This window comes from Macaca nemestrina, chromosome 2, assembly GCF_043159975.1.
Source record: "Macaca nemestrina isolate mMacNem1 chromosome 2, mMacNem.hap1, whole genome shotgun sequence".
NCBI lineage: Eukaryota > Metazoa > Chordata > Mammalia > Primates > Cercopithecidae > Macaca > Macaca nemestrina.
The window spans coordinates 158359188-158385670 of record NC_092126.1 but is presented as its reverse complement, the minus strand read 5'-3'; the positions used below and the strand labels follow the sequence as shown (position 1 = coordinate 158385670).

The 26483-nt window shown below is 41.1% G+C and overlaps 1 protein-coding gene, 1 long non-coding RNA gene and 1 other non-coding gene across 8 annotated transcripts in view; 2 read left to right on the top strand and 1 right to left on the bottom strand.

The window, feature by feature from the left end:
- LOC105470247 (uncharacterized) overlaps positions 1-26483 on the top strand; it is a 97083-nt gene that overhangs the window by 41549 nt on the left and 29051 nt on the right. For 2 of the 5 annotated variants that reach the window (XR_011620304.1, XR_011620301.1), the window contains one exon: positions 9255-9475. The exons of 2 other annotated variants lie outside the window; for them this stretch is intronic. This is a non-coding gene — a long non-coding RNA (uncharacterized lncRNA). Of the gene's footprint in view, positions 1-9254; positions 9476-26483 lie in introns of those variants that run through there. One more of the 5 variants, XR_011620303.1, reaches the window with a different exon arrangement.
- Positions 1392-1493, top strand: LOC112424709 (small nucleolar RNA U13). The gene has a single exon (XR_003015578.1). It is a non-coding gene; the product is annotated as a small nucleolar RNA U13 (small nucleolar RNA).
- Positions 1980-26483, bottom strand: part of LOC105470421 (sorting nexin 4) — a 79275-nt gene continuing 54771 nt past the window's right edge. For both annotated transcript variants that reach the window (XM_071092327.1, XM_071092328.1), the window contains 6 exons: positions 25795-25860; positions 16628-16717; positions 13563-13662; positions 9514-9659; positions 6977-7091; positions 1980-3146 (listed from right to left, as the gene is read on the bottom strand). In XM_071092327.1, the coding sequence (XP_070948428.1) occupies positions 3099-3146; positions 6977-7091; positions 9514-9659; positions 13563-13662; positions 16628-16717; positions 25795-25860 (565 nt within the window). In that variant the 3' untranslated portion in view covers positions 1980-3098. The remainder of the gene's footprint in view (positions 3147-6976; positions 7092-9513; positions 9660-13562; positions 13663-16627; positions 16718-25794; positions 25861-26483) is intronic.

The window sequence follows — 26483 nt, the reverse complement described above, 5'->3', positions numbered from 1 at the left end:
TTCATGTATTTTCACCATATTGGCCAGGCTGCTCTCGAACTTCTGACCTCAGTTGATCCACCTGCCTTAGCCTCCCAAAGTGCTGGGATTACAGGTGTGAGCCACCATGCCCAGCGAAACAATTTTCAAAAGGAACCCCATCAAGATATTCCTAAATATACACATAACCAAATGTATGTTTGTATATTTTAGAGAAAATAACATAATTTTTGTTCTTATTTTAATTGTAGCAACAGAGTCTAGCTATGTTGCCCAGGCTGTTCTTGAACTCCTAAGTTGCCTCAGCCTCCCAAAGTGCTGGGGCTACAGGCATGAGCCACTGCACCCAGTCTAGCGTTTTCTTAAATCTTTTTATTTATTTTTTTTTGAGACAGGATCTCACTATGTCGCCTGGGCTAGTTTGAGATAGGATCTCGCTATGTTGCCTGGGCTGGAGTGCAGTGGTGTGATTATGACTCACTGTACCCTCAAGCTCCCAGGTTCAAGTGATCCCCCCACCTAAGCCTTCTGAGTAGCTGGATAGGGATTATTACATAGGTGTGCACCATCACACTCGGCTAATTTTTGTATTTTTTGTCGAGATGGGTTTTTGCCATGTTGCCCAGGCTGGTCTCGAACTGGTCTCAAGCAGTCGAACCACCTCAGCCTTTCAAAGTGCTGGGATTACAGGCATGAGCTACGGAACTTAAATCACTTTTGAAACATAGTTAATAATGGCCTTCTCAAATTAACTCTGCTCTGCTAGTAGAAAAAAGTTTAACATTTTACATTGGGTCCAAAGCTAGTTTGGGAAAAGGCTTTTGATCTTTAAATGCCAAGGGGAAAGGTATTTTATCTGTCAAGAGATGATACAATTCAGTGGAATAAAATGTGTATCCACACAGATGACTTGCTTCTACCAATTTTATCTTTTAGAAAACCCTGCCATGGCCGGGTACAGTGGCTCCTGCCTGTAATCTCAGCACTTTGGGAGCCAAGGGGGTAGGATCGCTTGAGCCCAGGAGTTTGAGACCAGCCTGAGCAACACGGTGAGACTTCATCTTTACAAGACTAAAATAAAAAAATTAACCAGGCATGGTGGTGTACATATGTAGTCCCAACTACTTGGGAGGCTAAAGTGGGAGGATCACTTGAGCCCCCAGAGGTTGAGGCTGGAGTGAGCCATAATTGTGCCACCATACTCCAGCCTGGGAGACAGAGTGAGACCCTGTCTCAAAACAAAAACAGGCCAGGTAAGGGTGGCTCACGCCTGTAATCTCAGCACTTTTGAGAGGCTGAAGCGGGAGGATTCCTTGAGCTCAGGAGTTCAGACCAGCCTGGACAACATAGTGAGACCCTGTCTCTATTTCTTAAGTAAAACAAACAAACAACAACAACAAAAAAAACTCATGATCCTTTTGTGTTCATAAGCATGATGATTAGGTGTTCACACCCACATGTGAGATGTGCCTCCCTCAAACCTTGTTACAACTTCAACCATTACCCATCTGACATTAAAAAAAAAAAAAAAAGTAGAATTTTAAAAATCATGTCTCATTTCAGCATCTTATATTTTTAAAAACCAGTATTTTGGTAGATGACAAATTTATACCATTAATGACTTTATTTTTTTTCTTTCCTCAACTTTTGTTTTAGGTTCAGGGGATACCTGTGTAGGTTTGCTACATGGGTAAATTATGTGTTGCTGGGGATTTGTGTACAAATGATTTTATCACTCAGGGAGCGAGCATAGTACCCCACAGCTAGTTTTTCGACCCTCGCCTTCCTCCCACCCTACCCCCTAAAGTAAGCCCTGGTGTCTACTGTTCCCATCTTTGCGTTCATGTGTACTCAGTGTTTAGCTCTCACTGATAAGTGAGAACATGTGGCATTAATCACTTTAAACGTAATATGACAGATATCATTTTCTTACAGAGCATCAGATATTAATATGTATGGATCCCCTTGTTAAATTAACAAAAATCATCTGAAAATCAGCACAATATTTCATTTATTTATTGTATAAGTTTGGCAAACAGCACAAAAATCCAGCAACATTTAAAACATATAAAAAAGTCAAATGCTAAATAGGACTGGGGATTTTTTTTTTATGTCATTAGAAATAACGAGTACACATTTTAAGATTTTGCAAAGCTAGCAAAATGAAGATGCTTGTCTTCTGAACATATACCACAAACATACATCTAAAAAAACAATATAATTTATCTTTACAAAAATTACAGCCAAGCAATAGAAAAGAATGTTAATGATGAAGATAGCAACACATATGTTTAGTACATATATCTTACACATTGAAATGCTACATCTTGTACCCTGAAATGCCATGTGTAGAGAGCCAAGCAGAGTAAATTTAGGCTCATTACTGAGGTTAAGAATTATTTGAGAAGAATTTAATTCTTATATGTAACATATTCAGTTAAAACTTTCTATATAGCAATAGCTAAAGGGTGACAATGTATTCCACTATAGATCTGAGAAGTTGAGTCTTCTTTGTTGGCAGTATAAAATTTCTGATCAGTATCAAAATTCTGGTAAAACACAAATTGAAGGCATTTTCTAGTGTATGCAAATGTTACGAGGGGCATCAATGAATGTAGGAGAAAATCTTAGATTTTTCACATCAAGTTTCTGCTGAGCTTTGTCAAACCAAATAGCTCAACTATAAGGCAAGAGAAAATACTTCCCTATAACAGATTAGTGGACCTTACCAAATAAATACAGGAATTCAATCTTAGGGAAAAATCCCCTACATTAATAGATCTGAAACAGTTGGCCTTGAAACAAACATCTAGAAATTAACAAACATCTTGACATTCAGTCATTGGTTCTGAAGCCTGACAATCTGTTGGTATATATTATTAAATTAACTTTTTGGAATCAGCACCAGTCCCCAAAACCTCAAATTATAATATTTTATCTTCATTAAAATACATCTTTTTTGTGCTACATTAACATGACTACAATTAAGTTAAAGAAAGCTGAATTCATTCAACTTATCGTATATGTTTATGTATACTAGGTAGCGACTTAAATTTCTTTTATTTACTTGTGCTTCTGTTTTGGGGCACTTTGATTGAAGAGAAATTCAATTCACAGGATTACATCTTGCTAAAGCATTCCTTAGCATTGGTCCAAACTTGAATTCCCTAAAAATAAAAATAAAAACTTTAAAAGGTGAGTTTGGAAGGAATCTGAAAACCTAAGTACTTGGCTTAGTGGTACACTAAGTTTTGCTTTTTGGAGTAATTAAGAAGTCGAGCAAATATGACACTATTTTGGGAAGTGGCTAATGTAAGCACATATCTAATGCTTCTGAAAAGAGAAAGAGAATCTCTAATATGAGCTTATCTTCAAAATGGAGAAAGAACTCCTACAACTTGTTGGAAAACTGAGTTAATTCATTTCGTATCACATACTCAAGTAATTTCTATTTGTAAATCACACAAGTTTTCAGTCGTTTCTTTTGTTTTTTTTTCCTTTTTCTTTTTTTTTTTTTGGAGATAGGGTCTCACTCTGTTACCCAGGCTGGTGTATAACCATGGCTCATTGCAGCCTCGACCTCCAGGGCTCAAGGCATCCTCCCACCTCAGCCTGCCAAGTAGTTGGGACCTCAGGTGCACGCCACCACACCTGGTTTATTTTTTGTATTTTGTTGTTGTTGTTGTTGTAGAAATGGAATCTCACTATGTTACCCAGGCTGGTCTGGAAGTTCTGGGCTCAAGCAATCTGCCTGCCTCTGCCTCCCAAAGTGCTGGCATCGCAGGTGTAAGCCACAGTGCTTGGCCTGGTTTTTTCAATGTAATATTTGAAACAAAAAACTTTATTAGTCTAACAAATATAAATTGAGTTATTAAATTATTACTCTAATAACTAAAGTTTTGATAAAACCTATGTACTAAATTACTGAATCCCTCTTAGTACCTGAAGTTACTTAGCACAAAGTTATAGATGGCCTAATATGCATAAGCAAAACTACATGTTTATAGAGATGTAACAGTAAAACTTAAGGGTTTTTTCCTTTCTTTTTTCGAGACGGAGTCTCGCTCTGTCGCCCAGGCTGGAGTGCAGTGGCGTCATCTCGGCTCACTGCAAGTTCCTCCTCCCAGGTTCATGCCATTCTCCTGCCTCAGCCTCCCGAGTAGCTGGGACTACAGGCGCCCACCACCACACCCGGCTAATTTTTTGTATTTTTAGTAGAGACAGGGTTTCACCATGTGTTAGGCAGGATGGTCTCAATCTCCTGACCTTGTGATCCTCCCGCCTCGGCCTATCAAAGTGCTGGGATTACAGGCGTGAGCCACTGTGCCCAGTAAGGGTTTTTTTTTTTTCAATAAGTAAGATACACATTCTCCAGTAATTGCTAATTTATGAAAAAGGAACTTTTTAATACTTAATCATTAAAGTGTGTCATTTATTAAGGGTATTTATTTATTTATTTATTTTTTGAGACAGAGTCTTGGTCTATCGCCCAGGCTGGAGTGCAGTGGCACGATCTCAGCTCACTGCAAACTCCACCTCCCGGGTTCACGCCATTCTCCTGCCTCAGCCTCCCGAGTAGCTGGGACTACAGGCATCTGCCACCGTGCCTGGCTAATTTTTTGTATTTTTAGTAGAGACGGGGTTTCACCATGTTAGCCAGGATGGTCTTGATCTCCTGACCTCGTGATCTGCCCACCTCAGCCTCCCAAAGTGCTGGGATTACAGGCGTGAGCCACCGCGCTGGGCTATTTATTAAGGTTTTAAACAATTTTCTTTTTCTTCTCTTTTCTTTTTGAAAGAAGGTCTCAGGCCGGGTGCAGTGGCTCACCCCTGTAATCCCAGCACTTTGGGAGGCGGAGGCGGGCGGATCACGAGGTCAGGAGTTCGAGACCAGCCTGGCCAATGTGGTGAAATCTTGTCTACTAAAGATACAAAAAAATTAGCCTGGCATAGTGGGACGCACCTGTAATCCCAGCTACTCGGGAGGTTGAGGCAGGAGAATCGCTTGAACCCGGGAGGCGGAGGTTGTAGTGAGCCGAGATCACGCCATTGTACTCCAGCCTGTGTGACAGGGCGAGACTCTGTCTCCAAAAAAAAAAAAAAGAAAGAAAGAAGGTCTCACTATGTTGCCCAGCCTAGTCTTGAACTCTTGGGATCAAGTGGTCCTCCTGCTTCAACCTCCCAAATAGCTAGGATCACATATAAAAATCTTTATCACTTAGGCAAGAAAATAAAATGATGAAATTGCATAGTACCACTCTTGGGAAACAAGGTGAACATACACTTTTATTAAACTTTTTGTTTTACTAGTTATCTAAGGATTTGTGAATAAACCTACAAAATACCCAACAGTATGTCCAAATACAGCTATAGTAGTATCTTTTATATTCAGAGATTAAATTTCTAGTACCCTCAACCACTGCAGCCTAAACAAAGTGGAGGGGGAAAGTCCTTTGATACATTATATAAAGGTCTTGCATTTTACTTTGGAAAGAAGTGAATGAGAGGTCACAAGGAGCTTATTAATTAGTCTTTTACAAGAAAAACAGAAACACTAAAAACCTTTGTTATCTGGTCTTTCAGATTTCTTGAGGTTAAAAAGTTAGATTGGAAAAAGGACTGTACGGCTGGGGGTGGTGGTTCATGCCTACAATCTCAGCAATTTGGGAGGCCAGGGCGGGAGGACTGCTTGAGCCCAGGAGTTCAAGATCAGCCTGGGTAACAAAGTTAGACCCCACTTCAAAAAAAAAGAAAAGAAAAAAAAGAGAAAGACAAAGGACCGTAAATATCTAGCACCTAGCTGCAGGCAAGAAGAGGTGACAGAACGAAGGCAAAAAAAGAGACGCTACAAAGTACAACACACTCAATGCTTTAGCATCTGCAAACTCACCAGTCACGATCTTAACTTGTTTTAAGTGACTCCAAAGATCCACAGTACACAGTAACTTATAATTCACTGAGGCATAAATATGAATTTGTCCAAACCAAATGGAGCCGACTTAACCAGTGAGTGGGTATGGTGTTTGTGCCTCAAAATATCTTTGTTCTCTCAGTGATGGCCCTTAGCCAAAAAATAAAATTTGGGGACAAATTAAAGCTTAAGAATTGTATATATATTTATATGAGTGTGATTTTGCCCTTTAAGAAGGTCTTCATAAATGTGAGAATTCATCTTCCCATGTAATTTGCTGAGATAATGCATGTAAAAGTGCTTGATAAATTATAACAGGTGAGAGAAATCAAAGCACTGGTACTGGCAGTCACATTGGCAGATCTTAGGTTATAAAAAAGAAGTTAAGGAATGTTTCCTATTTTGTTCTTTCTAAAACCAACGTTTTAGAAAGACTTCCATCACTGTCAAACATTTATTTTAACTAGAATAAGCTACAATGTTTATATCTTTCACTATGGATATCAGCAACATGAACGATTTACTTTACGAGGAAGCATATCATAACAACATCTTCACAAAATAATGTTCAAGCTATTTTCCAATCAAGGCATGTATCTGGAATGGTATTTTACTGTCTGGTCCAAGAGTACCATATGATCTAAATAATCTTGGTATATATTCTCAAATACAAGTTATAAACGGGGGATACAAATTTGGATTTTAGATGAGTGGAGACTCAGTAATGGGCATACTGGTTGTAACACTTCTTTCAAAATTAAGTAGAGGCTGGACGTGGCAGCTCACACCTGTAATCTCAGCACTTTGGGAGGCCAAGGTAGGAGGACTGTATGAGACCAGGAATTCGAGATCAGACTGGGCAACACAGTGAGACCCCCCCATCTCTATTTTTTAAATATTTAAAATTTTAAAATCAAAAAACCAAAACGAAATAAAACAGAAATCCTACACAATTAAAATAGAGAAACTGGTAAACATTCTACAGGAGAATAAAAATGAAAACTTTTTTGGTCCAAGTAAGGTAATTTAAAGAAATGTATAAGTACTTCTGAATATACATACATCTTCATTGAAACCAAAACCTACCTTTTTGCACATACTGATCTGCATGACTGCATAGCTTATAAGGGCCTCCTTTAAGTCTCGGTTCTTTTGTTCTTTGAAGCGTTCAATATCAGCCCATGCATTTTTCACAAATTCTCTGAAATAAAAGGTGTAGCTATTATTATTCTTATTTAAGTTAAATAAACTGTGTATTATACATTTATAAATATTATAAATTTAACCAGTTCTCATTGGAGTTGGTTTTTAATTGCTTACGTAGAAGGAAAAGCTATTGCTTAAGATAGCTTTTTCTTTTCCTAAAAATTATAATTAGGGAAAAAGCAAACAAATAGCCATATATGCTTGTATCTTTTCATCTACTTTTTCTTTTTTTTTGAGACAGAGTCTCAGTCTGTTGCCCAGGCTGGACTGTAGTGGCGTGATCTTGGCTCACTGCAGCCTCTGCATTCCGTGTTTGAGCAATTCTCTTGCCTCAGCCTCCTGAGTAGCTGGGATTACAGGCACGCGCCACTAAGCCCAACTAGTTTTTGTATTTTTAGTAGAGACAGGGTTTCACCATGTTGGCCAGGCTGGTCTCAAACACCTGACTTCAGGTGATCTGCCCACCTCAGCCTCCCACAGTGTTGGGATTACAGGCATGAACCACTGCACCTGGCCTAATAATCTACGTTTTTGCCACAAGGATTCTACCTTCAAATTATTCCTATAAAATACACATAGATGACACTTGAGCCAGCTCACAAGCCTAACAGGTGTCAGTCACAATGAAGTAAGTGCCTTCCAGGGGTCACTGGAAAATATACACTCTTTTGACAAGATGGATTATGAATCACATTTAGCATGGTTTTTTTTTTTTTGAGACCACATCTCGCTCTGTAGCCCAGGCTGGAGTACAGAGGCGTGATCTCGGCTCACCGCAACCTCTGCATCCAGGGTTCAAGTGATTCTCCTGCCTCAGTCTGCAGAGTAGCTGGGAATACAGGCACACACCACTGCACAGTAGCTGGGATTACAGGTGCATGCCACTGCACCTGGTTAATTTTTTGTATTTTTAGTAGAGACAAGGTTTCACCATGTTGGCCAGGCTAGTCTTGAACTCCCGACCTCAGGTAATCCGCCCGCCTAGGCCTCCCAAAGTGCTAGGTTTACAGGTGTGAGCCACTGCGGCCAGCCGCATGTACCTGTTTTAAATGACAACCAAAGTTTAAAAAATTTTTTAGCCAGGCATGGTAGCCAGCAGTCCCAGCTATTTGGGAGGCTGAGGTGGGAGGATCACTTGAGCCCTGGACTTTGAGGTGGCAGCGAGCAACAAAGGCACCACTGTACTTGGCCTGGGTGGCAGGGTGAGACTCTGTCTCAAAAAATAAAAAAAATAAAAATCCCAAGAGGCATTTGTCTTTTTTTTTTTTTTTTTTTTGAGACAGAGTCTTGCTCTGTCGCCCAGGCTGGAGTGCAGTGGCGCAATCTCGGCTCACTGCAAGCTCCGCCTCCCGGGTTCACACCATTCTCCTGCCGCAGCCTCCCGAGTAGCTGGGACTACAGGCATCTGCCACCGTGCCTGGCTAATTTTTTGTATTTTTAGTAGAGACGGGGTTTCACCGTATTAGCCAGGATGGTCTCGATCTCCTGACCTCGTGATCCACCCACCTCGGCCTCCCAAAGTGCTGGGATTACAGGCGTGAGCCACTGCGCCCAGCCTGTCTTTTTAAATTCTATTACTTTGCCATATTTGGTGCCAGTAGTTCCAAAAATGAAGAAAACCACCTCAAAACCCATAATACACTCTTGGTCTGCCTTGGTCTATTCTCTGTCAGATGAAAACAAAAATAAGGAAAATGCGTCAAACAGTGATAATGGGTCTTTGAGAACTGAATTTCTAGAAATTCTTACGTAACAATTACATGCTAAGTCCTATGCAAGGCACTGGGACATGAATGTGAAAAAGATACAATCACTGACTTTGAGGGGCTTAAATTTAGCCAGGCATAGTCACACAGAACAATCAATCATCTAATACAAAACCGCCATACCATACTGGCATGAATTAAATGCCATGATGGCCTGAGAAGGCTTCACGATAAAGTAACCCTTCAGCTGGGTACTGAAGGAGGGGCAGGGGGAGAAGAAACGGCAGAGGGCAAGTACAAAGGGTAGAAATCAGGAAAAGTACAGGAAACTAATATTATGAAGCTGGAACTCTTTTATTTCTCTTTCCCCCACATTGAAACAACTGTTTCTATAACATGATTTTTTATAATTCAGCTTTCTTTTATTTTTATTTATTTATTTATTTTTGTAGAGACAGGGTCTTCCTATGTTGCCCAGGCTGATCTCAAACTCCTACGCTCAAGCAATCCTCCCACCGCAGCCTCCTGAAGTGTCGGGATTATGGGCGTGAGCCACCACACCCAGCCTGATAACTCAAATTTCTTACGAATGCATTTTAAAGGAACAGGCTGTATTCAGGGATGCCAATGAAGCTGGGAATTGTTACAAATAAAAATAATTTGCCATATAGTCTACAAGCCTAGCTTACTTAAACATCGCAGTATCTTTACCTGCCTTCCAGATTTTTAGACTTCAGCTGTTGTTCTCCTTCATTTATTTGTTCTTCTAGCACCTTTATTCTGGCTTCTCTCTGCTCTGGAGTTTCTTGACCAAAGAGCTTGGTAGTCATTCCCTTCAAAGAGAATGTTCTCACAGTCTACAAGGAAATAGAAACAGATGAATGGATAAACAATATGCAGCATACACATACGATGGAACATTATTCAGCCTTTAAAAGGAATCAAATTCTGATATATGCTACAGCATGGATAAACCTGTAGGACATTATGCTAAGTGAAATAAGACACATACGAAAAGACAAATACTGTATGATTCCACTTACATGAGACACCAGTGTTTACACTGTATTAGGCATTAACAATCTAGAGATAATTTAAAGCAGGGGGTCCCCAACCCCAGAGCCACGGAGTGATACCAGTCCATGGCCTGTTCGGAACCAGGCTGCACAGCAGGAGGCTAGCGACCACGTGAACTCTGCCTCCTGTCAGATTAGCAGCAGAGGCATTAGACTCTCAATAGGTTTGAGAACTGCGCATGTGAGGGATCCAGGTTGTGTGTTCCTTGTGAAAATCTAATGCCTGATGATCCTGAAACCATCCCCAGCATCCCCCACCCTGGTCCATGGAAAAACTATCTTCCACAAAACAGGTCCCTAGTGCCAAAAAGGTTGGTGACTGCTGATTTAAAGTATACAGAAGGATATGCACAGGTTATATGCAAATACTACACCATTTTATATAAGGGACTTAAGCATCTGAGGATTTTGGTATCCAAGGGATCCTTAAACCAATCTCACTGAAGATACTGAGGGATGACTGCAATACTGAACTATACAATCAAAAATGGACAAGATGGTACATTTTATGTTACGTATATTTCACTACACACACACAAAAGAAAGAGAAAACACTTGCCATATTTCCCCTAGGTCAGACAAAACCACCATAAGCTTCACAACCAGGGGACTCTTATATGATTTTTTATTTATTTTTACAGAGTCATAGCCAAGACTCCTAATAGAATTTCTAACACTGAAATAATATGGAGTAGTTAAAAAGGGCAAACTTCTAACTGAATTTTTTTTTTTTGAAATGGGGTCTTGCTCTGTTGCCCAGGCCGGAATGTAGTGGCACAATCATGGCTCACTGCAGCCTCAACCTCCTGGGCTCAAGTGATGCTCCTACCTCTGCCTCTCAAGTGGCTGGGACCACAGGTGCATGCCACCACACCTGGCAAATTTTTACATTTTTGCTAGAGACAGGGTCTAGCTATATTAATCCACACTGGTTTCAAATTCCTGGGCTCAAGCAATTGTGGGTTTATGCCTCTGCCGCTAAAAGTGTTGGCATTACCGTCGTAAGCTACCGTACCCAGCTTGAATTTCATAATCAAATGGAAAACTTCCACGTGAAATATTAGACAAGTTATTTCTTACTCTGTATGAATGTTCGTATTTTTAAAAATTACTTTGTTATAAAAAAGTAGATAAATTCACTAGGCAACTATGGAAATAAACCAAACTAAAGAAGCATATTTAAAATCTGCACAACTCACGCTCCAACTTGGGCATCTATTAATAAAACAGGATACCTAACTCCAAGCATTGGAAGGCAGCCTCAAGCTTCACTGCTTTAACATTTCCTCACTTTCTGGAGTTTACTGAAGAAAACACTTTTCCCTTGACATGCAGGAATAGGGAACCAAGCTCCCTGAAAACGGCCTGGGAACTTCTCCCACTGAATTTTAAAAATAAACCAAGGGCCTAGTTTATACATGTGTCCCGGTCACAAGTCTTTCCCCACATATATTATGACTTTTCATAGATGTAACCAGTAGGTAATATATGTGAAAAGCACTTTTAAAACTACAGTGCTTGGCCAGGTGCGGTGGCTCACGCCTGCAGCACTTTGGGAGGCCGAGGCGGATGGATCACGAGGTCAGGAGACTGAGACCATCCTGGCTAACACGGTGAAACCCCATCTCTACTAAAAACACACAAAAAAATTAGTCAGGTGTGGCGGCGGGCACCTGTAGTCCCAGCTACTCGGGAGGCTGAGGCAGGAGAATGGCGTGAACCCAGGAGGTGGAGCTTGCAGTGAGCTGCACTCTAGCCTGGGTGACAGAATGAGACTTCATCTAAGGAAAAAAAACAAAACAAAACTACAGTGCTTATTAACTAAGGAGAGACACTGCTGCCGGTTTACTACTTTCAGAATGTGTTGCTCACCATGATGGCTAATTTATTGCAAGGAAATAACCGGAGAGTAGAAAGCTTATTATAAAAATGATCCAAGACTAATGCAACCAGATATAGAATTTTCCTCACAAGCACTCACTGTAAGCATTAAAGAATAAAATACATCAAAAGCTCCCTGTTAGGCAAGATGCACTGGTTCTAAGTGGGTAAGGCTTTTCAAAGTCAACTCAAATTTCTTTTTTTTTTTTTTTTGAGACGGAGTCTTGCTCTGTCGCCCAGGCTGGAGTGCAGTGGCCGGATCTCAGCTCACTGCAAGCTCCGCCTCCCGGGTTCACGCCATTCTCCTGCCTCAGCCTCCCAAGTAGCTGGGACTACAGGCGCCCGTCACCTCGCCCGGCTAGTTTTTGTATTTTTTAGTAGATATGGGGTTTCACCATGTTAGCCAGGATGGTCTCGATCTCCTGACCTTGTGATCCACCCATCTCGGCCTCCCAAAGTGCTGGGATTACAGGCCTGAGCCACCACGCCCGGCCAGTCAACTCAAATTTCTACAAAGTACCTTGCAAAGTTAAACCTGATAAAGGTCATTGCATGTTTTTTCACTTGGACTTAGAAACCAGATGACTGACTAGGCATGGTGGCTTACCTTTGTAATCCTAGCACTTTGGGAGGCTGAGGTGGGAGGATCACTTGAGTCCAGGAGTTTGAGACCACCCTGGTCAACACGATGAGACTATAAACAAAATCAGCCAGGCCGGGGGGGCGGCGGCACATGCCTGTGGTCCCAGCTACTCAAGAGGCTGAGGCAGGAGGATCGCTTGACCCCAGGAGTTTGAGGCTTCCATGAGCCCTGATCACACCACTGCACTCCAGCCTGGGCGACAGAGCCAGACCTTGTCTCAAAAAATAAAAATAAATAAAAACAATTTTTTTTGAGATGGAGTCTCACTCTGTCACCCAGGCTAGAGTGCAATAGTCTGACCTCGGCTAGCTGCAACCTTCGCCTCTCCGGTTCAAGCAATTCTTCTGCCTCAGCTTTCCGAGTAGCTGGGACTACAGGTGTAAGCAACCACACCTGGCTAATTTTTGTATTTTTAGTAGAGATCGGGTTTCGCCATGTTGGCCAGGCTAGTCTCGAACTCCTGACCCCAGATGATCCATCAGCCTTGGCTTCCCAAAGTGCTGGGATTACAGGTGTGAGCCACAGTGCTCAGCCCAATAAACTTTTTTTTTTTAAATTTTATTTATGTATTTATTTTTTGAGACAGAGTTTTGCTCTGTTGCCCAGGCTGGAGTACAGTGGCACGATCTCAGCTCACTGAAAGCTCCGCCTCCCAGGTGCACGCCATTCTCCTGCCTCAGCCTCCCGAGTAGCTGGGACTACAGGTGCCCGCCACCACTCCCGGCTAATTTTTTGTATTTTTAGTAGAGATGGGGTTTCACCATGTTAGCCAGGATGGTCTTGATCTCCTAACCTCATGATCCACCCGCCTCGCCCTCCCAAAGTGCTGGGATTACAGGCGTGAGCCACCATGCCCGGCTAACTTTTTTTTTTTTTAAAGAAACCAGATGATACTGATTACAGCAGAGAAATGTTGGCAAAATTTCTTATAATTCTATACAGTACATGGTTTTAAATGGCTTACATCTTTTTGTATCAAGATAATAACAAAATAATTATAAAGTTACTCACAAATTATTCCCCTGTAAAAGGTGCAGCCGTCCTGAGTATTGCAACTGAAGCTGATTCCACAGGAGTGAGTTACTCACTTAGAGTGAGTGCTTGTGAGGAACATTCCATGTTGCTACAATATCATCAGAGGCCAAAAGAAAAATACTCACCCCAGTTGCCAGTTCCTCACACTGCTGCTTCTTGGACGCTAAGTCCTGAGCAGCCATCTCCAAGTCATACTGCATAAGTTCATGTTTCCTGCACACAGCCCTACAGATGAAAAAATGTGCTGCCATTTAACTTTTTCTTTAACATGTCAAACATATTTTTCAAGGGTAGAGGAGAACCATTCACAATGTCTCACTAGGGCAGAACGTGTGTGCCCAGAATTTTCAAGTTTAAAATGCAGTAGCCCAACATTAAAAGTGGAATCTAGCAAAATCTAACCATAAAAACTTCGTATATTCTTTTTTTTTTGGAGACAGAGTTTTGCTCTTGTTGCCCAGGCTGGAGTGCAACGGCGTGATCTTGGCTCACTGCAACCTCCGCTTCCCGGGTTCAAATGATTTTCCTGCCTCAGCTTCTCGAGTAGCTGGGATTACAGGCATGCACCACCATGCCCAGCTAATTTTGTATTTTTAGTAGAGACGGGGTTTCTCCATGTTGGTCAGGCTGGTCTTAAACTCCTGACCTCATGTGACCTGCCCACTTCGGCCTCCTGAAGTGCTGGGATTACAGGCATGAGCCACTGCACCCCGCCAAAAACGTCATATATTCTTAACACAAAAAAAGTTGTTTTATAGATACTTGGAACATTTCTTTCAATAAACATGCCATTATCACATACATAAAACATTTTTTAATATAATGTAAGAACTAATGCTGTAATCTCACATAGCACTGAGTATTCTTAGAAAAAATAATACCTCAAAGTTTTCTTCTTTGTGATTTAGAAAATGTCTATTAGCTTTTTTTTTTTTTTTTTGGAGACAAGGTCTCACTCTGTCACCCAGGCTGGAGTGCAGTGGTGCAATCTTGGCTCACAGCAACCTCTGCCTCCTGGGTTTAGGCAATCCTCCCACCTCAGCCTCCTAAGTAGCTAGGACTAAGGCATGTGCCACCACACCCAGCTAATTTGTGCTTTGTAGAGATGGGGTCTCGCCCATGTTGCCCAGGCTGGTCTCAAACTCATGGGCTCAAGCAATCCATCCACCTCAGTTTCCCAAAGTGCTAGGATTATATGCGTGAGCCATGTCGCCTGGCCTAGAAATGTTTATAGTTTTTATGATCATAAAAGTAACCCATGTTCACTGTAAAAAGATTCTAATACAGCAATGCACAAAATAAAAAAAAAGAGGCTGGGCGTGGTGGCTCACGCCAGTAATCCCAGCACTTTGGGAGGCTGAGGTGGGCAGATCACCTGAGGTCAGGAGTTCGAGACCAGCCTGACCAATGTGATAAAACCCCATCTCTACTAAAAATACAAAAATTAGCCGGGGGTGGTGGCGCATGCCTGTAATTCCAGCTACTTGGGAGGCTGAAGCAGGAGAATCACTTGTACCCAGGAGGCAGAGGTTGCAGTTAGCAGAGATTGTGCCACTGCACTCCAGTCTGGGCAACAGAGTGAGACGCCGTCTCAAAAAAATAAAAAATACAAAATACAAAAAGAAAGTTCAAGAACACTCTTTCCTCCAATCCCACTATCCAGATATAATCTGTATTACCAGATAGTACATAACCTTCCAGAATTTAGCTAGGCATTGACAAATACCATATCCACACACCCCAAATGGTTCCTACCTCTTTTCTCACATGGCTATATATCCTGGCCATCTTTCCATGTCAATATACCTTAATCCTTTTTATAATTTTTAAGAGCTGCAGAGAATTCCACTGTACTCAGAAATTTTCTCTTTTTTTTTTTTCTTTTTGAGATGCAGTCTCGCTCTGTCGTCCAGGCTAGAGTGTAATGATGTGATCTCGGCTCACTGCAACCTCCACCTCCCCCGTTCAAGCCTTAGCCTCTCCAGTAGCTGGGATTACAGGCACCCACCACTATGCCTGGCTAACTTTTTTGTAATTTTAGTAGAGATGGTGTTTCACCATGTTGGCTAGGCTGGTCTCGAACTCCTGGCCTCAGGTAATCTATCTGCCTCGGCCTCCCAAAGTGCTGGGATTCAGGCAGGAGCCACCTCACCCAGCCAACTTTCTTTTGCTTGGTGACTTGAAAATACATTGGTGAGACTTCCTACTACTCAAAGCCCTAGAAGGAAAACAAGCTAACAATGTGCAGATGATTTCACACCAGTCACCATACAGGTAAGGGAATAGTGATCTTTTGTTTTTCTAACAGAATTCTTATACTGCTTTTAAAAGTGACAGGACAGCGGTGGCTCACGCCTGTAATCCCAGCACTTTGAGAGGCCGAGGCGGGCAGATTACCTGAGGTCAGGAGTTTCAGACCAGCCTGGCCAACATGGTGAAACCCTGTCTCTACTAAAAATACAAAAATTAGCCGAGTGTGTTGGCGGGCGCCTATAATCCCAGATACTTGGGAGGCTGAGGTAGGAGAATCGCTTGAACCTAGGAGGCAGAGGCTGCAGTGAGCCGAGATCATGCCACTGCCCTCCAGCCTGGGCGACACAGCCAAACTCTACTCTGTCTCAAAAAAAAAAAAAAAAAAAAAAGTGACAGGGTAACTGTCCAAAAGCCACCTATTCTGGGAAAATAATTCCTTTTTCTAAATTGATCAGAAAAAAATACATTAACTTTTTCCTAGTCACGTAGGACTACCTAAAAGAGAATTCCCTTTGGCTCTGTAAAAGATACCACAAGAACAGATAAGAAAGTCCTTGTTACATAAGGACATTATACAAGCTACTGATAAGACACACGGAATAAAAACAGCAATATACAACCTAGTAACAGATACTGTTACACACACTCTGTATTTTGCTTCCAAGCTTCGAACTGGAAAAAGTGGAAACAACAACATACAGACACGCTTGATGCCTGAGGCTGGTAGGTTTTATCAAAATGATGCTTCGAGGGCAGGCCTCGTCTTACATGTTTATGCCTAGCACTCTGCAACACAGAGAAATACAATGAGACTTCACTCATTATGTCAGGGAATGCATTCATTTAAAAAACACTTTACTATCTGTACATTACAGTGGCATATGAGGAGAGTGGCGAACAACCCCATGGCTGCACCTGGAACTTTTATTAAACTTACCGCAATGCTTCTGCATAAAAAAGATACTCTTTTAACTGATCTGCATAATGTTCTTCATCTTCCAAAATATCATCAATAGAAGATGCATACCTGTTTAAAAAAAAATGGCAAAAATAAAGAGTTATTTTCATTGGAACGCAAAGTATTAGCGTTCTAAAGAAGTGCAATTAGGCTGGGCACAGTGGCTCACAACTGTAATCCCAGCACTTTGGGAGGCCAAGATGGGCACATCACTTGAGGTCAGGAGTTCGAGACCAGCCTGGCCAACGTGGTGAAACCCTGTCTCTACTAAAAATACAAAAATTAGCCAGAAATGGGGGCAGGCACCTGTAATCCCAGCTACTTGGGAGGCTGAGGCAGGAGAATCTCTTGAACCCGGGAGAAGGAGGTTGCAGTGAGCCAAGATCACACCACTGCACTCCAACCTGGGTAACACAGCAAGACTCCATCTCAAAAACAAACAAACAAACAGACAAACAAACAAACAAAAAACAGCAATTCTAGGTGTGGCCCACAGACAATTTGCTACCCATCAGTGATGTTGTAAGTACAGACAGTGAGAATTAGCATTCAGAATCACTGGTAGCAATGTGTAATTACCATGATGATTTTATTGAATTTTACCAAAATGTTTTGGTCAGCAATGACTTAGAAATAAAAACCAAACAAAAAATGGTCCTTTTCATAGGCAGCTTAAGAAGCTTGTAAGACTGTAATATCTTTTGTTCAAAGACATAAATAAAAGGGCTACAAAATCTGCAGAAAGAATAAGAGTTGGTATTATTGGTATACTGGTATACATATGTTCTTGGTTGCAACTATTTATTTATAATGATGCCAAGAAGCTACAAAGAAAAAGTAGAGTAAATAAAGATTACAGAAAATTTTAGAAGCTCATTTTATACTAATTCTTAATAGCAACCTCTGCTTTGATTGGGAGACTCCCTCAATGTCATACCAGTTTCATTCCCACACGAGTCTTCATTTGTACAGAATATGATGGCTCCCACATTGCTTCTCCAAACCACACAAGCACATGTCTCAACAACTCTAGGAAATTTTCCCAGATTGCTTTAGTCTTTAGTCATCATTCTACTTCCGTTCCCTTATCAACAATGTAGAACTTAAATTTTATCAAAGTCATATCTCATGTGTTGGTTTTTTAAAAAGTTATTCTTTTATTTGAATTATGTATTTGTTGAACATCTACAATGTGCCAATTGATAGGTTGAGTGTGACAAATCTAGTGACAAAAGAAAACTCGGTACTAAAGCCAGGGTAGATGGAAAAGCTGTAGTCGGAGATTGTACACTAAAGCCCAGGAGTTTAAGACCAGCCTGGGCAACATGGCAAGACCCTGTCTCTACAAAAAATACAAAAATTAGCCGAACGTGGTAGTGCATGCCTGTAGTCCCAGGTACTTGGGAGGCTAATATGGGAGGTCTGCCTGAGCCCAGGAGGTCCGAGGCTGCAGTGAGCTGTGAATGTGCCATTGTACTCAAGCTGGGGTGACAGAGTGAGAATCTGTCTCAAAACAAAACAAACAAACAAAAAAAAGAGAATAAATCATAGCTGATACAAGGTATTATAATTTAATATAAAATTGTATGAAATACATGGCAAGTTGCAGTTTATTAGATACATTTAATTACAAACACCATTCCACTGTTCCTTTTAGATTGACATTAGATAAGGAATTACCAGATCTAGATAATGCAGGACAAGTGAGCCCCAAAATTGGAAGTTAGCCCAGGAGGGTTATTGGCTTTGCCCAGGAAAGAATTCAAGGGTGAGCTGGTGGTGTCAGGTGGAAACCTTTTATTGAAGAGCACTGCTCCTTGAGGAGCAGGACTAACTCACAGGCAGTGCACCTCGAGTCCGCCTCGTGTGTTGGTTTTATTTCTCTGATAGCACTGTAAATTCCATAAGGACAGGGGCTATGTGCATGCACTACTTCTGTGTGATACAACAGGTATCCTTCTTTCAAATTAATTCTGGTTCCTTCACACGGACATATTTTATATCTCTAGGCCTGCCTCATCAAGTTTATTGAAGTTGTAAGACAAAATAAACAAAACCATGCTAAGGTTCATTTGAAAAGCAATGTGCTTATAGGATTTATAAAAACAGTGAACATATACATTCTGTAATTACAAACTTACAGCTATGAGAGTGAAGAATTTCTTATATGTGACTGAAAAAAAGTCTTGAGAATCACTGTTAAGAGTAGGAAAACCTGCCTTTAGTTCCTAAGTCTATGATTCTGGAAGAGTTAATGTGAAGAAAACAAAGAGGAGCACAGGGCTGGTGGCCTGAAGATAGGAAACACAGCGTAGGCAGAAACTAGAATATCCTAGGGTGGGGAAGTATAAATGATAAAGATTTTTAGATCTCAGTACTGAGAATTTTATTTAACACTTTAATAAATCAACTGAAGGCATAACCCTAAATTCTGGCAAACACTGAAATGCCAAATCAAGAGACCGCAGGAAGACTTAAGGTTAAACAAAATAGTTGAAAAAAATAGCTAGTTGGTCTGGAACACGGCCTAAAGGAAAGTAATATTTACATAAACACATTTTTTCCTTTTTCTCTCCCAGCTTTAAGGTATAATTTAAAACTTGTATGTATTTACAGTGTACAATATGATGTTTTGACATATGTATACATTATGAAATGATTAAATCAAGCTAAATTAACATATCCATCACCTGACATACTTAGCATTATTTTTTTGGTGAGAATATTTACGATCTATTTTTTGTCTTTTTGAGTCACAGGAGTTCTTTCTATACTATGGTTAGAAATGTTTGCTTCTGTACTTGCTTCTTCACTGTCTTAATAGTGTCACTTTTTAAAAAATAGTAAAGGCCAGGCGGGGTGACTCATGCTTGTAATCCCAGCACTTTGAGAGGCTAAGGCAGGTGGATTACTTGAGCCCAGGAGTTCGAGACCAGCCTAGGTAACACAGTGAGACCCTGTATCAATTTATATTAAAATTAAAAAAAAATAGTAAAACATACATAAAATTTACCTTGTTAATAATTTTTATGTGTACAACTCAGTGGTATTTAGTGTTGCATAATCATTACCACCACCCACCTCCATAATTTTCTCATCTTCTGCAACTGAAACTCTGTACCCCATTTAACTCCCCATGTTTTGCTCCCTCAATGGTATCAAGTGGTAAATAGGTCTTCATCAAAATTTAAACAAAAATTTTAAATTTGATGAAGACCAATTTGCCATTTAAAGTAATTTTTTCTTTTCATATCCTTTTTAGCAATATTTTCCACTAAAAGCTGTAATTTACCTTTTACAATTATGTGTATGATCCAAATTTAGTTTTGTGTCAAGTGTAAGATAAGGCTCAAAGTTCTTTTTTTTTTTTCCATGTAGATATCCAGTTATTCCAACACCATTTGTTGAAATGAACTATAGAAGTATGAGTCTATTTCTGTACAGAATTCTGTTCCATTGACCGTCCCTCCCTCCCGCCCTAAATGAACTATAGAGGTGTAAGTCTATTTCTGTACAGAACTCTGTTCCATTGACCCTCCCTCCCTCCCTAAATGAACATAGAAGTGTGAATCTATTTCTGTACAGAATCCTGTTCCATTGACACCCTCTCTCTCTCTCTCTCTCTCTCTCTTTCTCTCTCTTTCTTTCTTTCTTGACGGAGTCTCGTTCTGTTACCCAGGCTGGAGTACAGTGGTGCAATCTTGGTTCACTGCAAGCTCTGCCTCCCGGGTTCACGCCATTCTCCTGCATCAGTCTCGCAAGTAGCTGGCACTACAGGTGCCTGCCACCACACCCAGCTAATTTTTTCTATTTTTAGTAGAGACAGGGTTTCACCATGTTAGCCAGGATGGTCTCGATCTCCTGACCTTGTGATCCACCAGCCTCGGCCTCCCAAAGTGCTGGGATTACAGGTGTAAGCCACTGCGCCCGGCCATTCTTTCTTTCTTTCTTTCTTTCTTTCTTTCTTTCTTTCTTTCTTTTTTTTGAGACACAGTCTCTTTCACCCAGGTTAAAGTGCAGTGGCAGGATCATGACTCAACTACAGCCTTGACTTCCTGGGCTCAAGTGATCATCCCTCTTCAGCCTCCCAAGTAGCTGGGACTCCAGGTGCACGCCACCACTCTCAGCTCATTTTTGTAGTTTGGGTTTTTTTGAGATGGAGTCTTGCTCTGTCACCGAGGCTAGAGTGCAGTGGTGCAATCTTCAGCTCACTGCAACCTCTGCCTCCTTGGGTTGAAGTAATTCTCCTGCCTCAGCTTCCTGATAGCTGGGACTACAGGTGCATGCCACCATGCCTGGCTAATATTTATATTTTTAGTAGAGTCAGTCAGGGATTTGCCATGTTGGCCAGGCTGGTCTTGAACTCCTGACCTCATATAATCCACCCACCTTGGCCTCCCAAAGTGCTAGAATTACAGGCTTGAGCCACCACACCCGGCCTAATTTTTGTAGTTTTTTGTAGAGACAGGGTTTTGCCATGTTGCCCAGGCTGATCTCAAACTCCTGGACTCAAGGGATCTACTTGCGTTTGCCTGCAAAGAGCTGGGATCACAGCATGAGCCACTGTACCTGGTCAATCTGTTCAACTTTATGCCAATAACTCACTATCTTTACAACTTAGCTTTATAGTAAATCTTTTATTTATTTATTTATTTATTTTTTTGCAGGGGGGACAGAGTTTTACTCTTGTCACCCAGGCTGGAGTGCAATGGTGGGATCTCAACTCACTGTAGCCTCCGCCTCCTGAGTTCAAGTGGTTCTCCTGCCTCAGTCTCCGGAGTAGCTGGGATTACAAGCGCCCACCACCACGCCTGTCTAATTTATTTTGTATTTTTAGTAGAGATGGGTTTCGCCATGTTGGCCAGGCTGGTCTCAAACTCCCGGCCTCAGGTGATTCACCCGCTTCGGCCTCCCAAAGTGGCATGAGCCACCACGCCTGGCCTAGTAAATCTTGAAAGTAATATATTCCAGCTTTGTTCTTTGTCAAGATTGTTGTAGCTATTCTAGGTTCTTTAAATGTCCATATAAACTTTTATTTTTTATTTTATTTTTTTGAGACGAAGTCTCACTCTGTCACCTAGGCTGGAGTGCAGTGGTGTGGTCTCGGCTCACTGCAACCTCTGCCTCCCAGGTTCAAGCGATTCTCTTGCCTCAGCCTCCCAAGTGGCTGGGACTATAGGAATGCACCACCATGCCTGGCTAATTTTTGTGTTTTTAGTAGAGACATGGTTTCGTTGTGTTGGCCAGCCTGGTCTCAAACTCCTGACCTCAAGTGATCCACCTGTCTCGGCCTCCCAAAGAGCCGAGATTATAAGCATGAGCCATTGTGCCCGGCCCATGTAAACTTTAGAATTAGCAATTTGGGAGAACTGACATCTTACCAATGTCTTCCAATCTATAAACATAGTTTATCTTTCCATTTATTTAGGTTTTAATTTCTCTCAGCAATGTTTTATATAGTTTTCAGTGTAGAGGTCTTTTGTATCTTTCATTAAATTAATACCTAAGTTTTGTGTTTTGATGTTATTTATCATAAATAGCATTGTTTTAATTTTTTATTTTCAAATTGTTGTTGCTATTATATAAAAATAGATTTTAAAATATTAAACTTGTATCCTGCATCCTGATTAAATTCAGTTGTTGGTTTGCCATATGTAGATTAAACTGGACCCCTTCCTGTTATCATATACAAAAATCAACTCAAGATAGACTAAGGACTTAAATGTAAAATCTGAAACTTTTTTTTTTTTTTTTTTTTTGAGACGGAGTCTCGCTCTGTCGCCGGGGCTGGAGCGCAGTGGCCGGATCTCAGCTCACTGCAAGCTCCGCCTCCCGGGTTTACGCCATTCTCCTGCCTCAGCCTCCTGTGTAGCTGGGACTACAGGTGCCCGCCACCTCGCCCGGCTAGTTTTTTGTATTTTTTTAGTAGAGACGGGGTTTCACCGTGTTCGCCAGGATGGTCTCGATCTCCTGACCTCGTGATCCGCCCGTCTCGGCCTCCCAAAGTGCTGGGATTACAGGCTTGAGCCACCAGGCCCGGCCAAAATCTGAAACTATTAAAAAAAAAGAAAGAAAAGGAAAACCTAGTAAATACCATTTGGGACATAGGCTATGGCAAAGATTTAATGATGAAGACTCCAAAAGCAATTGTAACAAAAACAAAAATTGATAGTTGGGACCTAATTAAACTAAAGAGCTTCTGCACAGCAAAAGAAACTATCAACAGAGTATACAGATAACTTACGGAATGGGAGTAGATATTCTCAAACTATGTTATCTGACAAAGGTTTAATATCCAGAATCTATAAAGAACTTAAACAAATTAATAGGCAAAAAACAACTCAATTTAAAAATGGGCAAAGAGGCCAGGCATGGTGGCTCATGCCTGTAATCCCACACTTGTGGAGGTTGAGGCAGGAGAATTGCTTGAATCTGGGAGGAGGAGACTGCAGTAAGCCGATAGCACCACTGTACTCCAGCCTGGGCGAAAGAGCAAGACTGTTAAAAAAAAAAAGAAAAAAAGCCGGACGCGGTGGCTCACGCCTATAATCCCAGCACTTTGGGAGGCTGAGGCGGGCGGATCACGAGGTCAGGAGTTCAAGACCAGCCTGGCCAATATGGTGAATCCTCGTCTCTACTAAAAATACAAAAATTAGCTGGGCGTGGTGGTGCATGCCTGTAGTCCCAGCAACTCAGGAGGCTGAGGCAGAAAAACTGCTTGAACCTGGGAGGTGGAGGTTGCAGGGAGCCAAGATGGTGCCATTGCACTCCAGCCTGGGCAACAGAGTGAGACTGTCTCCAAAAAAAAAAAAAGGGTGGGGGGGCGGGTACGGTGGCTCACCCCTATAATCTGAGCACTTTGGGAGGCCGAGTTGGGCAGATCACTCGAACCCAGGAGTTTGAGACCACTCTGGCCAACATGGCAAAACCTTGTCTCTACTAAAAATACAAAAATTAGCTGGGCGTGGTGATGGGCACCTGTAATCCCAGCTACTCACGACTGAGTCAGGAGAATTGCTTGAACCTGGGAGGCAGACATTGCAGTGAGCCGAGATTGCGCCACTGCACTCCAGCCTGGGTGACAGAGAGACTCTGTCACAGAAAAAATAAAAACAAAAATAAAAATAAAGGAGTGGGGGAAGGACATGAACAGATACTTCTCAACAGAAGACATACATGTGTGCCAACATATAAAAAAATACTCTACATCATTAATCATTAAAGAACTGAAAATCAAAACCACAATGAGATACCATCTCACACTAGAATGGTTATTATTATTTATTTTTTTAACATGAATAATAGAGATATGTTCTTGCTATGTTTCCCAGGCTGGTCTTGAACTCCTAGGCTCAAGAGATCTGCCCACCTCAGCCTTCTAAAGTGCTGGGATTACAGGCGTGAGCCACTGCACCTGGCCAGAATGGTTATTACTAAAAGGTCAAAAAATAATATGCTGGCAAGGTTGCAGAGAAAGAGGAACACTGTTGTTGGGAAAGTAAATTAGTTCAGCCACTGTGAAAAGCAGTCTAGAGATTTCTCAAAGAACTTAAAGTAGAAGTACCATTCAACCCAGCAATCTCCCAGTTCTGGGTCTATATCCCCCAAAATATAAATTATTCTACCATAAGGATACATGCATGCCTATGTTCACTGCCACAGTATTCACAATAGTAAAGACATGGAATCAACCTAAATGCCATGAACGGTGGACTGGATAAAGAAACTGTGGTACATGTATACCATGGAATACTACATAGCCAAATAAAAGAACAGACGCAGCAATATGGATGCAGCAACATGCACGCAGCTGGAGGCCATTATCCTAAGTGAATTAACACAGGAACAAAAAACCAAGTATCACACATTCTCACTTATAAGTGGGAGCTAAACATTCAGTACACGTGGATACAAAGAAGAGAACAACAGATACCAACGCCTACTTAAGGGTGGAGGTTAGGAGGAGGGTGAGATTCGAAAAACCTCCTCTCGGGTACTAAGCTTACTGGGTAATGAAATGATCTCTACACCAAACCCCCACGTCAGGCAATTTACAAACCTGCATGTGTACCCCCTGAACCCATAATAGAAGCTGGAAAAAATAAAATTAATTCAGTTGTTGGCCAGGTGTGGTGGTTCCCGCTGCTAATCCCAGCACTTTGGGAGGTTGTGATGGGAGAATCCCGAGGCCAGAAGTCTGAGACCAGCCTGGGAAACACAGCAAGACCCCATCTCTAAAAAAAGAAAAAAAAAATTTTTTTTAATTCAATCTGGGAACAGCAGCTCATGCCTGTAATCCCAGCACTTTGGGAGGCCAAGGCAGGAGGACTGCTTAAGGCCAAGAGTCCAAGATCAACCTGGGCAACATAGCAACACTCTGTCTCTACAAAAAAATAAAAATAATTCGCCAGGCGTGGTGGCATCACCTGCAGTCCTAGCTACTTGGGAGGCTGAGGTGGGAGGCGTGCTTGAGCCCAGAAGGTTGAAGCTGCAGTGAGCCGTGACTGTACCAATGCACTCTAGCCTGGGCAGCAGAATGAGACCCAGTCTCTTAAAAAAAAAAATCAGTTGTTAGTTCTACAATGTTTTTGGTTGATTGTTTATGGTTTTCTGAGTAAAAGACCTTGTCTACTGAAAATATAGTTTTGCTTCTTCCTAATATTTAGGCCTCTTATTTAATTTTCTTGTCTCACTATACTGAGCAGGGCCTCCAGTACAACGTTTACTAAAAGCGGGGAGAGCAAACAACCTTGCCTTTTTCTTGACCTTAGGAGAAAGCCTCAATATTTCACTATTAAGTACAATATTGGCTATAAATTTTAGACTGAGGAAATTCCCTTTTATCCCTAGTTGATGAGACTTTTTACTGTAAATGGGTGTTAAAATTCGTCAAATGCTTTTTCTACATTTATTGAAATGAACATACCTTCAATGTTTTCATCTTCATTCTGTTAAAATATAAATTAGACTGATTTTCAAATGTTAAACTAACTTTGCATTCCTGAGATAAATTTAAGTTGGATATGTACACATAGAGCACAATATAAATGCCAGCAAACTTCATAAAAACAGAAGAATAGAAGAATCACTAACGCTTCACTACAGGACTTCACCTTGGGCTTCATAAAAGTTCTGGAGGTACTTACACATCCATATGATGACCAGCACTCTGCAGTCCATCACCCATTTCTTTTTCTATGGCACTCCATTCACTAGGGAGTAAAAGATAAAACAAAAGCAACATGCATTAGAGATATGGAATAGTATTAAATGGACTCTTTTCAAGATTCTTGTCTAGCTAGCTTTAAAATAATGTATAGTACCCATATTTGGGTTTGTTTTCTATAACTCAAATATGCTGTTTCCCCTTAACAACTAAATGTAAGTGAAGACTTCAAAGGCTGATGCTTGCTGCTAAGTGTAAGGTAAGTATCATACAAAACAGCTGCTGGTTATAGGTAACATTCTCAGTTAGGGGGCTGACTTAAATCATTTGTAAAGCTTTTAAAAAATATGGATGCTGGCCCTACTCTTGATCTACTTAATCAGAAGCTGTGGGGATAGAGTGAGACATGTACATTTTTAAATACTCCATGTATAGCTCTGATGAACACACCTGACTACAAGCCACTGTTCTAGTAGGTAACAGAAAAAGACAACTGTATAGAAACAGTAGATGCAGAGTAAAGTTTAATAATAATAATAATCATATTACACAAGAAAGCTACTAGAGCCACAGATAATTTTGTTGTCATTTCTGTGAAATGCTTTACATTAAAAATCTTTTTATGGAAGTTATATATGCTTATTATAGTAAACTGGGAAAATAAATCTA